Source organism: Gopherus flavomarginatus, chromosome 8, assembly GCF_025201925.1.
Source record: "Gopherus flavomarginatus isolate rGopFla2 chromosome 8, rGopFla2.mat.asm, whole genome shotgun sequence".
Lineage (NCBI taxonomy): Eukaryota > Metazoa > Chordata > Testudines > Testudinidae > Gopherus > Gopherus flavomarginatus.
The window spans coordinates 372872-388532 of record NC_066624.1 but is presented as its reverse complement, the minus strand read 5'-3'; the positions used below and the strand labels follow the sequence as shown (position 1 = coordinate 388532).

The following is a 15661-nucleotide window of genomic DNA, read 5'->3' as shown; positions in this document are numbered from 1 at the left end:
TTCAGGAAGCAATAGGGACACACCAACTGCCAGATCCTTGGAGTGTTCCCTGTAGTGTCTAGCCCCCTTCACTGAACACTCACAGGGCGACCAGGCCTGCAGTTCCTAAGGAACTGTACTCCAGCTTGTAAGACTCAACTCAGGTTCAGCACTTTGCTTAACATCACAGCACTGATATCTAGTTATAATGAAAACAAGAATGCGTTTGTTGTCAGAGAACCAAGATTCATGTGATAGTGAGAATACTGGGAAAATGGGTTACATACAAATCAAAATCATAACATGCTTTCTAGAGGCTAAAACAAGTTATCCTCTTGTTTAATAGCTTATTTCACCCATTGTTCTCACCAGCATTTTCAGTCAAGCCTGGCTGAGACCCCTCTTTCACAAAGCAAACTGACTGTCCATTTGCTGTCTCAGGGAAGGATGCTAGGGTGTCATTTTTTTGTCCCCCATATAATCTAGAGAAAATCTTTGACGTGCACCTCAAGATGGGGTCTCTCTTCTCCAATCCCTCTTCCCTGGCTGTTTGCTTCTTCCTCTTACTTTTCTCTCACTTCACAGTGCTTCATTAGCATTCAGTTCAGACTAGGGAGAGGCAACCTGCTGTGACCCATACAGTATTTAATTTAGGTGTAAACAGCCAGACACTTCTTATCTGACAGAAACCGCTTTTTCTCCTTTGCAGGTGGTCAGCCCTAGACACAGACATTAAGTACATAATTGCCAGTGTATATACATAACTCCTTACACAGCATCTGTATGTACTGTTTGTGATTATATTGATGACCAGTGTGACACTGGCTTTTCTCTGAGACCTCAGACGACATTCTTTGGTGACCTAGATAGACTGTATGTCCCAGACCCAGGAGATCCTTGTCGCCCAGGCACTTCTTCTGTTCCCCTGGCCCATTGGCACTAAGAGGTTCCTGAGCCACGCCCTCCTGCTGCACTGTAGTGCTAGGCTGTTGGGATGCTTTTGGCAGTTAATGCAGCTGGGCACAGCGTGACGCTCTGCTCCCTTGGGCTGCTGAGGTTAGGGACCGTCACCTGCACGGTGCCCCACACATTAGTGTGCTTAGTGTCCTGGCTTTGTGGAGTTCGGGGGCAGCCTTTCTCTGCAGCATGGGGAACGTGTCACTTGCTGCTCTGGAGTAGAGTAAATGGTGGATTCTTTGTAACTTGATGTCATTACATCACAAATTGAAGACGTCAGTAACTCAACCTGAGATTATGGGCCTCCTACATGAGGGAGTGGGAGAGGTGTGGTGGCCTGCGATGTGCAGGAGGTCAGACTAGATGATCATGCTGGTCCCTTCTGGCCCAAAGTCTGTGAGTCTGTGACCATGAACTGCAAGCCCCTTGTGTGGGGAGGTCAAAAGGAGTCTCTGGTCCCTCTCCTTAGGGCTGCATGAAGGGGTGTCACAGCAATGAGAAGCCCCCTGAGCCCTTCCGGCCAGAGGATAGCTCAGACAAGCTGAAGGCCAAGCCAAGCACAGAACTCATCATCCAAAGCCCAAAATCAGCTGAGAAGATGCAGCGTGAAAGGCCAAGGTGAGTCAGGCACTGGCTATGTAGACGGCCCTGCCCCTGCTTCCCTCTCAAGATGGGGCAGGGAAGGTTAATCTGAGAGTTGAGGGAAACAATGCCATTTTTTGTTATGTTGTGTATGTTTTTTCTTTCCAGCTCTGATGAGCCAAGACAGCCACTGCTGATTAAAGTGTCTAGGTCTCTGGAGCAGACCCTGGAGAAGCTGAAGCTGGCCTCCAAAAACCAATGCCCAGAGGGAGGTTCCTTGTGCAGGGGTGAGAAGATGGGGATGGGCTTGGCAGGGTGGTCTTGAGCTGTGCATTATGGGAAGCATGGAGGGTACAGAACTTAGAAGCAGGTATGTGTGTCATGCAGAGGGACTGCAGGCTGTGGGGTTGTATCCCAAGATGGAGCTGTGCATGGGGGGACTATGGACTGGTATTCTGGTGAAGAATAATGTGGCTCATGGTCCTGGCTGATGGGCGTGTGAGTGGAACCCCTGGGTGAATGTCTAAGCCTGATAAAAAGCTCTGTGCTATGTGTGTTGATTACAGCAGAGGCCATTCCAGAGGTCAGGACTGGCACCACCTGTAAGAACTCAGGCTGTAAGGCGGTGAGTTGCATCCTTGGCTTTGTGTTCCAAATTCCACGTCAGGGTGTCCCAGGCTCTGGGAAATCAGATCTCAGAGCGTAGCTCTGTGGACACATGCTCCCTTCCCTGCTGATTCTGGCTCAGTGCCCCACACTGGCAGAGACCAGATTTCTGGGTTTGTTTGGGAACTGGGGGAAGAGAGTCTTCACGATCTCTCTAGTGCCCACCAAAAATAGTAAGTGTCAGCACCTGGGATTTATGACAGGAACATCTAGCTAAATTTTCTTCAGCCACAGTGAAGGTTTCGGGTGGAATCTGTTGGCCCCACAGCAAAGCTGGCACCTCCACTTCGTTCACCTAAATCCAACAGGCTTCCCAAAAAGCTCTTACTGAAGACTCCACTGGCCAGGAGAGCAGGCTCCTGGAATGGTCTGCATGGCAAACAGCAGTTCCATCACACCAGCATTGCACACTGATGGCTTGTGTAGGCGTGAAACCTTCCAACCCTAGAACCCTGGAGCTGGGGTGTTCAGCCCAGTGCAGCTGGGAAGCCTGTAACCATGGGGAGAAGGGAGGGATTCAAGGGGCTGGAAGGAGGGAGGGCAGAGGTGAAAGTAAGCTGGTATGCTCAGACTGAGGGAGGGAAAGACAAGCCTGCTCCCTGCATAAGAATAGTTTAAACTCAGCTGTTCCCTTATGGTTCAGCCCCCAGGGCTAGGTTTCTGGCCTTTTTGTTAATTTCACTCACAGTAGGTGGGGGGAGGGGGTCGAGGGGAGGGTGTATTTGACCATGGCAGGGGCAGTCCCTGTCTGCCCCTGGGGATGAGGGGATCTCTCCTACTGATATACACAATAAATACAAGCATTTGGCTGCACAGCTTAAATCCTGAGCTAATAAAAGCAGGTGGAAGGGGAAAAGTCACTGTCACATTTGTTTCTCATCTCCTCCCTTCCCCTCCTCCAGCCAGGCTGAGACAAGGCTCTGAATTCCTCCCCATTCCCCCCAGCACGGGTTTTCCTCTAGGCTCTAGCTTGCAGTAGACTGGCTGAGATGCCTGCTATTGCTGCCTGCAAAAGAACAGTTTAAACTCAGCTGTTCCCTGCGCAGTTCAGTGCCCAGAGTTAGAGCCGTTTCTGGCATCCTTGTTAATTTCACTCCCAGTTGTTGTTGGGTGTGTGTGACCATGGCAGGGGCAGTTCTTTTCTGCCCCCAGGATGAGGGGATCTCCTAAACACAATCAAAATCAGGAACCATTTCCAAGTTCAAATCTATCCCATTCCTTCCCCAGCAGAGGATCATGGTTGTGATGTCCAAACTGCTTCCAGATCCTCTTTGAAATGTTACTGTTTAAAAAAAACAACACAAAAAACATGGAGAACACAGTGGAAAGATGTGTCATGATGATTAGGGTTTATTTTGGGCAAAGCAATTTTGCTGAAGCAACTAAAGATTTAGAGGGAAAGCAAATAGCCCCCATAGACAAAACCACAAAGGGATTGGAGGGGAAAACTGAATATTCAGCGAAATTATTGTGCCTCCTTTGAAAGAAATAGTAGTTTTCATTCCAATCCACCCTCTTTCTATATTGATTTAAACACCTGAAATGTCCTTAGGACTGCAGGTGCAATCTCAGATCTCTTTTTGTTTTGTCCTGCCTGTAGAGTGCAGAGGCTGAAATTGATAAAAACTTTCTTTAAATAACTTGTATATTTCATGAAGGCTATTCCAGTTGTCCTTTATTAACCCCTGACTTTCCCTTCCTCTCCTCCTCCCCCCCGCCCCCAGCTCCCTCGCTGTGGTTTTTGCCTTGGTTACTTACTCCTTGGCAGACCCAGCCCAGCGGCACCTGCTGGCTCTCTGCAGGCAGCAGCCCACAGGGGCCAGTTGCTGGGGTCGCTGCTGGGTCGGTGGCAGGCTGCAGCTGCACTGTTTGTGACACATTCATTCACATACACATACACACAGTATGTATGTGTATGTATGAATGTGTGTGTCACAAATAATACAGCTGCAGCCTACTGCCGACTGCCCCGACCCCAGCAACCAGCCCCTACTATTGTATTTTAGTAGTATTGAAGATCCCCTCATCCAGGGGGCAGAAAAGAACTGCCCCTGCCATGGTCACACAGAGCTTCCCTCCCGAACAACTGGGAGTGAAATTAACAAAGATGCCAGAAACCTCTCTTAACCCTCGGGGCTGAACCATCAGGGAACAACTGAGTTTAAACAGTTCTTATGCAGGAGGCAGTCTCCCTGTTGCAAGGTAGAGGGAAGCCTCTGCAGCAGCTGCTGAGTGCCAGGCAGGGAGAAAGCTCAGAGCCTAGCATCGGCAGCCTGGCTGGAGGAGGAGGAGGGAAGACACGGAGAAAAATGTGACAGTGAGTTTTCACTTTTTCAGGCTTATTCGAATAGTAAAGTTTTAATACAGACAGTACTGGTAGTAGTAATAGTAGCTTTATTCTCTCTATCTATGCCATGCATTGGGAGGGATTCATGAAGTACGTAGGAGAGGTGGGTTGCTTGCGATTGGACCATATGGGTAAGAAATGTAAATTACTTTCACCCCTGCCCAAACCCCAGGGCTCGCAGCCGCCTCTGCAGCTGGTAGCTCCGGGGTTAATTTAAAGGGCCTGGCTCCTAGCTTTAGCAGAATCCCTGAGCCCTTTAAATCCTGATTTAAAAACCCCAGGATTTAAAGGCCCCACCTCTTCTGATAGAGGCCACGCTCCTTCCAGTTGAGGCCCCTCCCCCTCCGCAGGACTCTGGAGTACCGATAAGTCCTTTAAGTTACTTTCATCCCTGAGGGAGGGATTAAGGTGAGTGGGATCCAGAAGAAAGTAGATTGAAGGGTATAGGGTTAGACTGAGAGGGCAGGGAGAAGGAGGGAGAGCACAGCACAGGGAGTGCCTGGCAGGAGCGGGAGGGGTAACAAAACCAGCAGGGAGCAAACACACAATGTGGGGAAGCATAGAAATGGCAAGGAGGGAAAGGTGACAGACGTGGGGACTGAGACCAGCTAATAATGAGTGTATGTCTCTGTCCCCATCCCAGGGCTGGTGCAAGGATGTTTTGCGCCCTAGGCGAAACTTCCACCTTGCGCCCTCACCCCCATCCCCACGCCCCCGCCCTGAGGCACTCCCCCCATGGCAGCTCCCCCACTCCGCCCTGAGGCGCCCCCCTTGCGGCAGCTCCCCACCCTCCACTGTGAAGCACCCCCCCTGCCCCAGCTCACCCCTGCTCCGTCTCCACCCCAAGCACGCCGTCGCTGCTTCACTTCTCCCACCTCCCAGGCATGCTCGGGGAGGAGGCGGGGCAGGGGTGAGCTGGGGCGGGGATTTCCCCTGCATGCCGCCCCCACCACCTTTACTTGCTGCAGGTGGCCCTCCCTGCACTCCTCTGTCCCAGCTCCCTCCGCCTAAATGCCGGCGGCGACTGGGGCAGCCGAAGATCCGGCTGCCGTGGTTGCTGCTGAAGAAAATGGTGCCCCCCAAATCCTAGCGCCCTAGGTGACCGCCTAGGTCGCCTAAATGGTTGCACCAGCCCTGCCCCATCCCCTTGGTATCTGAGCCTCCCACCCCATGCTGCATGTGTTTGAGGGGAGACCTCGGGAAAGGACAGTCAGTGAAGGGTCCTGAGGCTCCAGCCATGTCCTGCAGGACACAGCAGGGACCAGTTGCACTTTAAGCAAAGAAGAATTCTCCTCCCGCCTTCCCCTAAAGGTTCAGGTCAGGTTTCATTTTCAGCAGCATGCTGTGCTGATCATTGCCACTGCCTCTTCCCCGGCAGATCTACAAGGGGGCAGAGAATGAGATGGAGGCTTGTATTTTCCACCCCGGAATTCCTGTCTTCCATGAAGGGTAAGAAACATTGTTTGGAACCAGGAGACTTTTATCCCCATGCTTGTAAAAACTGCCTGCCCGCCTTGGACCCTGACTCCGCTCTTCAGTGGCAGACCAGTCAGCAGCACAGCAAGCTTTCCCACAAGGAGAGACGCTCATTCTGGGGGGCCCACTCAGTCCACAGCTCCTCCAACCAGACGGCCAGTTGTGTTGGTGATTTTTATCCTGTGGCCATGTGACACTCCAGCTCATGTCACACAGACAGGCTAGCAGATGGCCACATCTCTTGGTCCCTCTGAGTTTGTTCAGACTGGAGCTATCAGTCCCATATCCCCCATGGTCAGCATCTTGAGTGCCCCAGGTCTCCTTGCCTCCACCTAGCTCTACCCCTAAACCCCTAGAGCACCCACTTTCCTTGGACTCATGTGTCCCTTTCTGGCATTCCTAGATTAATTTGTTTCTTGCTCTTTCCCCAGTATGAAGTACTGGAGTTGCTGTGGCATTAAAACTACAGACTTCAGTGCGTTTCTGGAGCAAGAGGGCTGCAGCACTGGGAAACACAGCTGGCTAAAGAAGGAGGTATGCCACTGCCGCGAGGCTTAGAGCAGTGAGCAGACAGCAAAGGAATCCTGAACTGTCACTGCTGCTCACTCTGTGCTGGTAACTGTGGCATCTGCTCGTCACTGGGGCACGACAGACCCAATGAATTCTTAAAATATCACATGCAAAAAATATTATGGCTGAAACCATTGTAATTCTGAGGCCTTGAGTGTGTGCATTACCCGAGTCTCCTTTCCTGATCACACAGCACAGGCGGAAACACAAGTGCCTGCATTGGAGCATCAGGGTGCTAGGCAAAGGGGTAGAGTAGGCATGAAGAGCCAAATCCTGCTAGTGCTGTTTACGCAAATAATCTCTCCTTGTAGGGAGAATGGGACTGGGCCAGGACTGCTTACTGTGTCCCTTCTTTAAAGGGCTAGTGCAGACCGAGGATGGAGAGAAATTAATGTCCTCTCCATTTTAGTCTGTTGTTTGCTGAATAATGTGTCACTTTGCCCAGTGGCAAGGATTCCAACAATATTTATACAGCACAGGGCTTTGGTGTTATTACGCTTTGTATGATTGCATGAGATAAGCCATACTGCAGTGCCTATGAAGAAGGGGGCCGCATGACAGTGTGTGGGGGCATAGCTGCAGTTCTGGCATTTAGTGAATGCATCCCTTTCACCACATGCTGCCTTCACATAGGCTTGTGCATATAACTTTCTTGAGGGTTTTTTTAAACTGAGGATAAATTAAAACGTATTTTAAAATGTATTTGAATCTCTGATCCTTTTTCAAACTTTTCTTAAACTTTTCCCTCTTGTCTGAGACCAGGCCTGAGCATTTTAGCTCAGAAGGCAGGTGTTTCAAACCTCTAGAAACAGATGCATAGAAAGAAATGCCATCTCAGCCAAACCTAATGAAAATGAGCTAAAAAGTCAGGGCATGATAGCAAAATGAAATACACATGACACAGGCAGTGCAGAATATGAACAGTCTCCCCGTAGGAGGCTAAATCTCCATGGAAGGCAAAGGGACTAGGGAAGCTGCACCCAAAGTTTGAAGGCACTTCCAAGCTAACACAGAGTCTGCTCTTCCTGTCAGCAAGTGCAAAGGGGTCCCCACGCCCACCTGGATTTTTCCCTTGAAGGTTTGCAGTTCAGGACTGACCAGACGCACCCCTGCTTAGCTGTTAAAAAAACCATGAGAGAGGACAAAATCAGGTCAGCACAAGCCTGCCCTTTGAAATATCCTGCTATTACCTCTTAACATACACCTATCTGACTGCTACAGGGTAGTCATCTTCACTGGCACGGCTGGTTATTACTCCACCCATTTCTAAAGCAGGCAGCAACACAGAACTGGGCCATTCTTACAGAATTGTGTCTGGTGCAACTGGTATAACACGAAATACTGTACATAACTGTCATTTCCCCTAACTGAACGCTGCTCTCCTTGCCTGGCTACTGCACAGCTTCCTGCAGATGGGGCAGGCTGAAAGGGCAGCCCCTTGGTTTTAACACCTTAGAAACCACTGGTGGGTGACATAAAATAGTTAAGCAGGGTTAGTTAGCAAGAGCGGGGCTGTCATAAACAGATAGCTAAGGGTTAATGTCTCTTTCACCTATAAAGGGTTAACAAACAGTGACCTGCAAACACTTGACCAGAGGACCAATCAGAAGACAAGATACTTTCAAATCTCATGGAAGGGAAGCCTTTGTTTGTGGGTTTTGGGTTTGTCTTTGTTCTCTCTGGGTCCTGGATGGGACTAGAGGTGCAACCAGGTTTCTGCCAATCTCCCTGCTACAGTCTCTTATCTATTCAGAATTGTGAGTAAGAAAAGGCGGTCATAGTCTTTTAAGTTTTTTTTTTTTTTCATTTACATATGTGTACTGGCTGGAAGTAGCTTAAATTGTGTTTCTGCTGGAGAAAGTTTCTTTCTATTGTTTATAAGTTGAAAGACCCTGTACTGTTTACCATCTAAACTGCAGAGATAAACCTTTTATTTTTTCTTTCTTTTTTTATTAAAAGCTTTGCTTTAAGTCCTGTTTAATTTTCTTTTCCCATTGTTGAGGCTCGAGGGAATTGAGTCTGTACTTAACAGGGAAAGAGAAGGTGGGGGGGAAGGGTGGAATCCGTTTCTTTAGATTCACGGAGCTTGAATCTGTATAATTCTCCAGGAGCCCAGGGAGGGAACACCTGGAGGGGAGGAGGGGGAAGGGAATGGTTTATTTCCCTTTGTTGTGAGACTCAAGGAATCTGGGTCTTGGGGTCCCCTGGGAAGGTTTTGGGGGGACCAGAGGGTATCAGGCCCTAAAAAAATTCCTGATTGGTGGCAGCGCTACAGATCTAAGCTGGTAATTAAGCTTAGGGGAATTCATGCTAGTACCCATATTTTGGACGCTAAGGTCCAGATTTGGGAATTATATTATGACATGGTGGCAGCGGTGGGAAAGATAAGAATCCAAAAGCCAGTAAGATTATTAATTTTCTTTTCTCTGTTAGCTGCTTGTAAGCAGAGAGAAGGTTTTTTTTTTAAACCTACAACCAGAGAATTTTTTTTTCCTTGCTTCGGTCTGGCTGTGCATAGATATGGCCTCAGGCAAGGGCCATTAAAGTTAACAGTGGTCTTTTGTTAGACAATAGAACTCCAGCTGTGAGTCATCTACACCAGCAGAACACATTTGTAAATGAAAGACAGTTTCTTTTGCTTTTTAACTTTTTCGGGAGAGGCTAGGAAGTTAAAAGGACTCTGTTGCTAAGCAAACCCAGGAAGCCAACAGAGAGCCAGCAGTTCAGACAAAAAAAAACACCAGAGGGCGCCCCAACACAAGAAAGCAGGAACCGTGAGTTCCAAGGAAAGCCTGAGACAGGAAAGAGCACGGCAACAAGCCATGGACAAAGAAAATGAACATAGGAGACGGATGGAACTAATTAATGCAGAACTAGCCAAGGAAGAAGCAGCTCATAAAAGAAAACAACAAGAAGAAGAGGCAGCCCACAGAAGAAAACAAGAAGAAGAAGATGCAGCCTACAGAAGACAGATAGAACTCCAGAGGGAGACCCACCGACAGGCCATGGAATTAGAACAGGCTAGGCAACAGAACACAGCCAATCCTAACAACCCTTTGCCAATAATGGTTCCACAGCACAAGAAATTTCCCACCTACAAGGCAGGTGATGACACTGAGGCCTTCTTAGATAATTTTGAAAGAGCCTGCCTTGGGTACAGCATCTCTGAAGACCAGTAGTACATGGTAGAATTGAGGCCACTGCTCAGTGGACCCAGATCCCATGCCAACAACGGAAACAGCCACAGTGCTTCCAGTCCCAGACCACGAACTGGAAAAGCAGCCAGCACCAGAACCGGTGCCAGCACTGACGACAGTGCTTGCAAATCCATCTTCAACCCCAACGCCAGAGGCCGCCAGCGAGCCGGAACTGGCAGAAGTAGCAGCCGATCACACCCAAGAGGCTCAGCCAGAGCCTGAAATACCCCCTGGTGCACCAGCGGAGAGCGGTTCACCAGCAACAGACACAACCCCATCACCTACTTCGCTTCCAGAGGGACCAAGCCCAAGTCCACAGTCTAAGGGAGAACTGGTGTCTCCAGCTTCAAGGGAACAGTTCCAGACTGAGCAAGAAGCAGATGACAGCCTTCAGAAAGCTTGGGCGGCGGCACGGAGCACCCCACCGCCTCTCAGCTCTTCTAATCGATCCTGGTTTGTTGTAGAACAAGGACTTTTATACAAGGAGACTTTTTCTGGTGGACACCAGGAAGACTGGCATCCACAAAAACAGTTGGTGGTTCCAACTAAGTACCGGGAAAAGCTCTTAAGCTTAGCCCATGATCATCCCAGTGGCCATGCTGGGGTGAACAGAACCAAGGACTGGTTGGGGAAGTCCTTCCACTGGGAGGGGATGGGCAAGGATGTTGCCAAGTATGTCCGGTCTTGTGAGGTATGCCAAAGAGTGGGAAAACCCCAAGACCAGGTCAAGGCCCCTCTCCAGCCACTCCCCATAATTGAGGTCCCATTTCAGCGAGTAGCTGTGGATATTCTGGGTCCTTTCCCAAAAAAGACACCCAGAGGAAAGCAGTACATACTGACTTTCATGGACTTTGCTACCGATGGCTGGAAGCAGTAGCTCTAGGCAACACCAGGGCTAACGCTGTGTGCCTGGCCCTAACAGACATTTTTGCCAGGGTAGGTTGGCCCTCCGACATCCTTACAGATTCAGGATCTAATTTCCTGGCAGGGACCATGAAAAAACTGTGGAAACTCATGGGGTGAACCACTTGGTTGCCACCCCGTACCACCATCAAACCAATGGCCTGGTCGAAAGGTTTAATGGAACTTTGGGGGCCATGATACGTAAATTCGTCAATGAACACTCCAATAATTGGGACCTAGTGTTGCAACAGTTACTTTTTGCCTATAGGGCTGTACCACAAGGGTTTTCACCGTTTGAACTTGTGTATGGCCACGAGGTTAAGGGGCCATTACAGTTGGTAAAGCAGCAATGGGAGGAGTTTACGCCTTCTCCAGGGACTAATATTCTGGACTTTGTAAGCAACCTACAAAGCACCCTCCGACACTCTTTAGCCCTTGCTAAAGAAAACCTAAAGGATGCTCAGGAAGAGCAAAAGGCCTGGTATGACAGACATACCAGAGAGCGTTCCTTCACGGTAGGAGACCAGGTTATGGTCTTGAAGGCGCAACAGGCCCATAAGATGGAAGCATCATGGGAAGGGCCATTCACGGTCCAAGAGCACCTGGGAGCTGTTAACTACCTTATAGCCTTTCCCAATTCCTCCCTAAAGCACAGAGTGTACCATGTTAATTCTCTCAAGCCCTTTTATTCCAGAGACTTACAGGTTTGTCAGTTTGCAGTCCAGGGAGGAGATGACGCTGAGTGGCCTGACGGTGTCTACTACAAAGGGAAAAAAGACGGTGGCGTGGAAGAGGTGAACCTCTCAACCACACTGGAATGTCTGCAACGGCAACAAATCAAGGAGCTGTGCACTAGCTTCGCCCCATTGTTCTCAGCCACCCCAGGACGGACTGAACGGGCATACCACTCCATTGACACAGGTAATGCTCATCCCATTAGAACACCACCCTACCGAGTGTCTCCTCATGCCCAAGCTGCTATAGAACGGGAGATCCAGAACATGCTACAGATGGGTATAATCCGCCCATCTACCAGTGCATGGGCATCTCCAGTGGTTCTGGTACCCAAACCAGATGGGGAAATACGCTTTTGCGTGGACTACCATAAGCTAAATGCGGTAACTCGTCCAGACAACTATCCAATGCCACGCACCGATGAGCTATTGGAAAAGTTGGGATGTGCCCAGTTCATCTCTCCAATAGACTTAACCAAGGGGTACTGGCAAGTACCGCTAGATGAACCTGCCAAAGAGAGGTCAGCATTCATCACCCATGCAGGGGTGTATGAATTTAATGTGCTTCCTTTCAGGCTGCGAAATGCACCCGCCACCTTCCAGAGGCTGGTAGATGGTCTACTAGCAGGACTGGGCGAATATGCAGTTGCCTACCTCGATGATGTGACCATTTTTTCTGACTCCTGGGCCGAACACCTAGAACACCTGGAAAAGGTCTTTGAGCGCATCAGGCAGGCCGGACTAACTGTTAAGGCCAAAAAGTGTCAAATAGGCCAAAACAGAGTGACTTACCTGGGACACCAGGTGGGTCGAGGAATCATAAACCCCCTACAGGCCAAGGTGGATGCTATCCAAAAGTGGCCTGTCCCAAAGTCCAAGAAACAGGTCCAATCCTTCTTAGGCTTGGCCGGGTATTACAGGTGATTTGTACCACACTACAGCCAAATCACTGCCCCACTGACCGACCTGACCAAAAAGACCCAGCTGAATGCAGTCAAGTGGACTAATGAGTGTCAAAAGGCCTTTACCCAGCTTAAGACAACGCTCATGTCAGACCCTGTGCTAAGGGCCCCGGACTTTGACAAACCATTCCTAGTAACCACAGATGCATCTGAGCGTGGTATAGGAGCAGTTCTCATGCAGGAAGGACCGGATCACAACTTCCATCCTGTCGTGTTTCTCAGCAAGAAACTGTCTGAGAGGGAAAGTCACTGGTCAGTCAGTGAAAAGGAATGCTACGCCATTGTGTACACCCTGGAAAAGCAATGCCCATACGTTTGGGGACGGCGGTTCCAGCTACAAACCGACCATGCTGCGCTAAAGTGGCTTCATACTGCCAAGGGAAACAACAAAAAACTGCTTCGATGGAGTTTAGCTCTCCCAAGATTTTGATTTTGAAATTCAACACATTTCAGGAGCTTCTAACAAAGTAGCTGATGCACTCTCTCTTGAAAGTTTCCCAGAATCCACTGGTTGAAATTTGTCCTTAAAATGTAGAAAGTCTTGTAGTTTACATACTTAGTAGTATATGTAAAGGTACATGTGTTGTATTAACCTGTTTATTCTAAAGTTATAGGAAGAAATCACCACCAGTGAGGTTCCCCACTCTCTGCGATTTGGGGGGCGTGTCATAAACAGATAGCTAAGGGTTAATATTTCTTTCACCTATAAAGGGTTGACAAACAGTGACCTGCAAACATCTGACCAGAGGACCAATCAGAAGACAAGATACTTTTAAATCTGATGGGAGGGAAGCCTTTGTTTGTGGGTTTTGGGTTTGTCTTTGTTCTCTCTGGGTCCTGGACGGGACTAGAGGTGCAACCAGGTTTCTGCCAATCTCCCTGCTACAGTCTCTTATCTATTCAGAATTGTGAGTAAGAAAAGGCGGTCATAGTCTTTTAAGTTGTTTTTTTTTTTTCATTTACATATGTGTACTGGCTGGAAGTAGCTTAAATTGTGTTTCTGCTGGAGAAAGTTTCTTTCTATTGTTTATAAGTTGAAAGACCCTGTACTGTTTACCATCTAAACTGCAGAGATAAACCTTTTACTTTTTTCTTTCTTTTTTTATTAAAAGCTTTGCTTTAAGACCTGTTTAATTTTCTTTTCCCCTTGTTGAGGCTCGAGGGAATTGAGTCTGTACTTAACAGGGAAAGAGAAGGGGGGGGGGTGGAATCCGTTTGTTTAGATTCACGGAGCTTGAATCTGTATAATTCTCCAGGAGCCCAGGGAGGGAACACCTGGAGGGGAGGAGGGGGAAGGGAATGGTTTATTTCCCTTTGTTGTGAGACCCAAGGAATCTGGGTCTTGGGGTCCCCTGGGAAGGTATCAGGCCCTAAAAAAATTCCTGATTGGTGGCAGCGCTACAGATCTAAGCTGGTAATTAAGCTTAGGGGAATTCATGCTAGTACCCATATTTTGGACGCTAAGGTCCAGATTTGGGAATTATATTATGACAGGGGCACTGAGCCCAGCCACCCTGAGTGCCAAGGCCCTGCTGCTTAGATGGGCTGGTGGGTAAGTATAAGCAGCAGTGGGCTAGGGAGGAAGGTCTCTTGGCCCAAGCGTCCGCTCCCCTCCCCTCTCTGGAGATTAATGTCCCCTATGACTAGGAGAGAGAGATCAGCTAGCCCAGTGTCTGCACTGTCAAGTGCCCAAAGCCTTTGCCTGGCTTTCAAAGGGAAAGGCCGAGCAGGAAACGTTTCTCGGACTGTAACAGTTTGGGTGTGGAAGGCTCTGGTTGAGGTACAGAGCAGGTTAAGAGGGACATTTAAAACAATTGAATTGGATGTAGCATTTATGGGCCGGTTCATCTTCAAACCTTTCCTAGACAGGCAGCCTCACACTGACCCAGACTTTGTGCTGAGGATGACACAGGCAGCTGACCTTCTGAATGCAGGAAAAGCCTCTCAAAATATTCCTAGCACCAAACATTTCTGTATTAGATACTTGCCAGTGCCAGCGTCAGTCTGAGTTGAATTACACTTGCTCCCTAAGATGGCTTTGTTCAGAAGTGTTGCCCCCAAAGCATTCCAGCTCTGGGGAGATGAGTGCCAGTAAAGGTCCGAGAGGGAGAGAGAGAATTCTTCAACAAAGTTCAGGGCTGGAAACAGAGGGTTCGTTTTAGAGGAAGGACCAGCACTGATTGGAAGACTGAATTGCTACCTTGGAGCCAGGCCTGTCTGATTCCCTGGGGAATCACTGTGGGGCTGAGGAAAACCTGGTGAGGATCTTGCTGTGCAACAGGGAGGAGGATGGATATTAAAAGTGATGTAATTGCTTTGGTGACCTTGCCTCCTGCACACAATGGTGAGACCGTCTTTAGTCTCATTGGGCTGCAGACTGGGTTGGAAATGGCTTTAGTCTAAATGTAAAGAACCCAGTGTTACATTTGACATGCTGGGCCAGCTTGGCCTCTAGCGCTGTGCTGGGACTCTAGCCATTAGTTAACACATCAGCCAGGAGGAATGGTGCAGGGCTCCTTGGCTAGATCTCTTTTTTCTGCAATGGGGGAGGAGATACAGGCTCATGTATGCTGGAGGCTGGCCTCAGTAACAGGCTCCTTTCCTCACCAGGATACGAAGTTGGTCTCTTGTCGACAAGACTGGCATCAAACCAGCAGCCAAGTGGTGGTGACAATTTATGCCAAGAATCCTCTGCCAGCACTCAGCTCTGTGACGGCCAGTCGCACTGTGGTAGGTGGGCTCCAGGGCTAGCAGACCTACAAATGCAAAATGCTGTCCTGCTGCGTGCTAGTCTTTGAGGCCTGTGTAGGCTGTCCAAGCCAGCCAATGCCCTTTGTGTGCATGCTGATGTTCTCCAGAACAGTCGCCTAAACACTTCACTTCTCATGTAGACTCTTAGACAATTCCCCTTGGCTCTGTCCATCTCTTTCGGCTGCAGGGAGGTGCCACCTGTCTCTGTTGTTGTGGGATAACCTGATATGAATAGGACTACCCTGCTTCCTGCTGAAGGGGTGAGACATCATCTCAGGCTGACAGTGTTCTATCTGCCTTAGAGATACTGTCACTCAGAATATTGCTGCCCTGGCTGAGGAATGGCTGGGCAGCAGAGGATTGCCTTTGTTAATTTCTGTGGTGTAGGTTCCCCTGAGGACTGTCCTTTATGGAGCTACAGCCACAGGGAGCAGTTTTCTCACTTTCTCTCACTGTGCGAATGAAGCTGTGTAGAGAGTAGATAAGGTGTGTTAAGAATGGCCATAACAATGTCCAACCTGGGTCAGACCAGTGGTC

The 15661-nt window shown here is 49.1% G+C and overlaps 1 protein-coding gene and 1 long non-coding RNA gene across 6 annotated transcripts in view; one reads left to right on the top strand and one right to left on the bottom strand.

Moving 5' to 3' along the window:
• NONO (non-POU domain containing octamer binding) overlaps positions 1–15661 on the top strand; it is a 112553-nt gene that overhangs the window by 88103 nt on the left and 8789 nt on the right. For 3 of the 5 annotated variants that reach the window (XM_050964961.1, XM_050964960.1, XM_050964958.1), the window contains exons 4-9: positions 1406–1554; positions 1687–1805; positions 2085–2143; positions 5910–5980; positions 6439–6541; positions 14984–15103. In XM_050964961.1, coding sequence (XP_050820918.1) covers positions 1406–1554; positions 1687–1805; positions 2085–2143; positions 5910–5980; positions 6439–6541; positions 14984–15103 — 621 coding nt within the window. Of the gene's footprint in view, positions 1–1405; positions 1555–1686; positions 1806–2084; positions 2144–5909; positions 5981–6438; positions 6542–14983; positions 15104–15661 lie in introns of those variants that run through there. The other 2 variants (XM_050964959.1, XR_007775883.1) reach the window with 2 other exon arrangements.
• The window catches only part of LOC127056758 (uncharacterized), a 29772-nt gene that overhangs the window by 11943 nt on the left and 2168 nt on the right, over positions 1–15661 (bottom strand). The gene's annotated exons all lie outside the window — the stretch shown is intronic.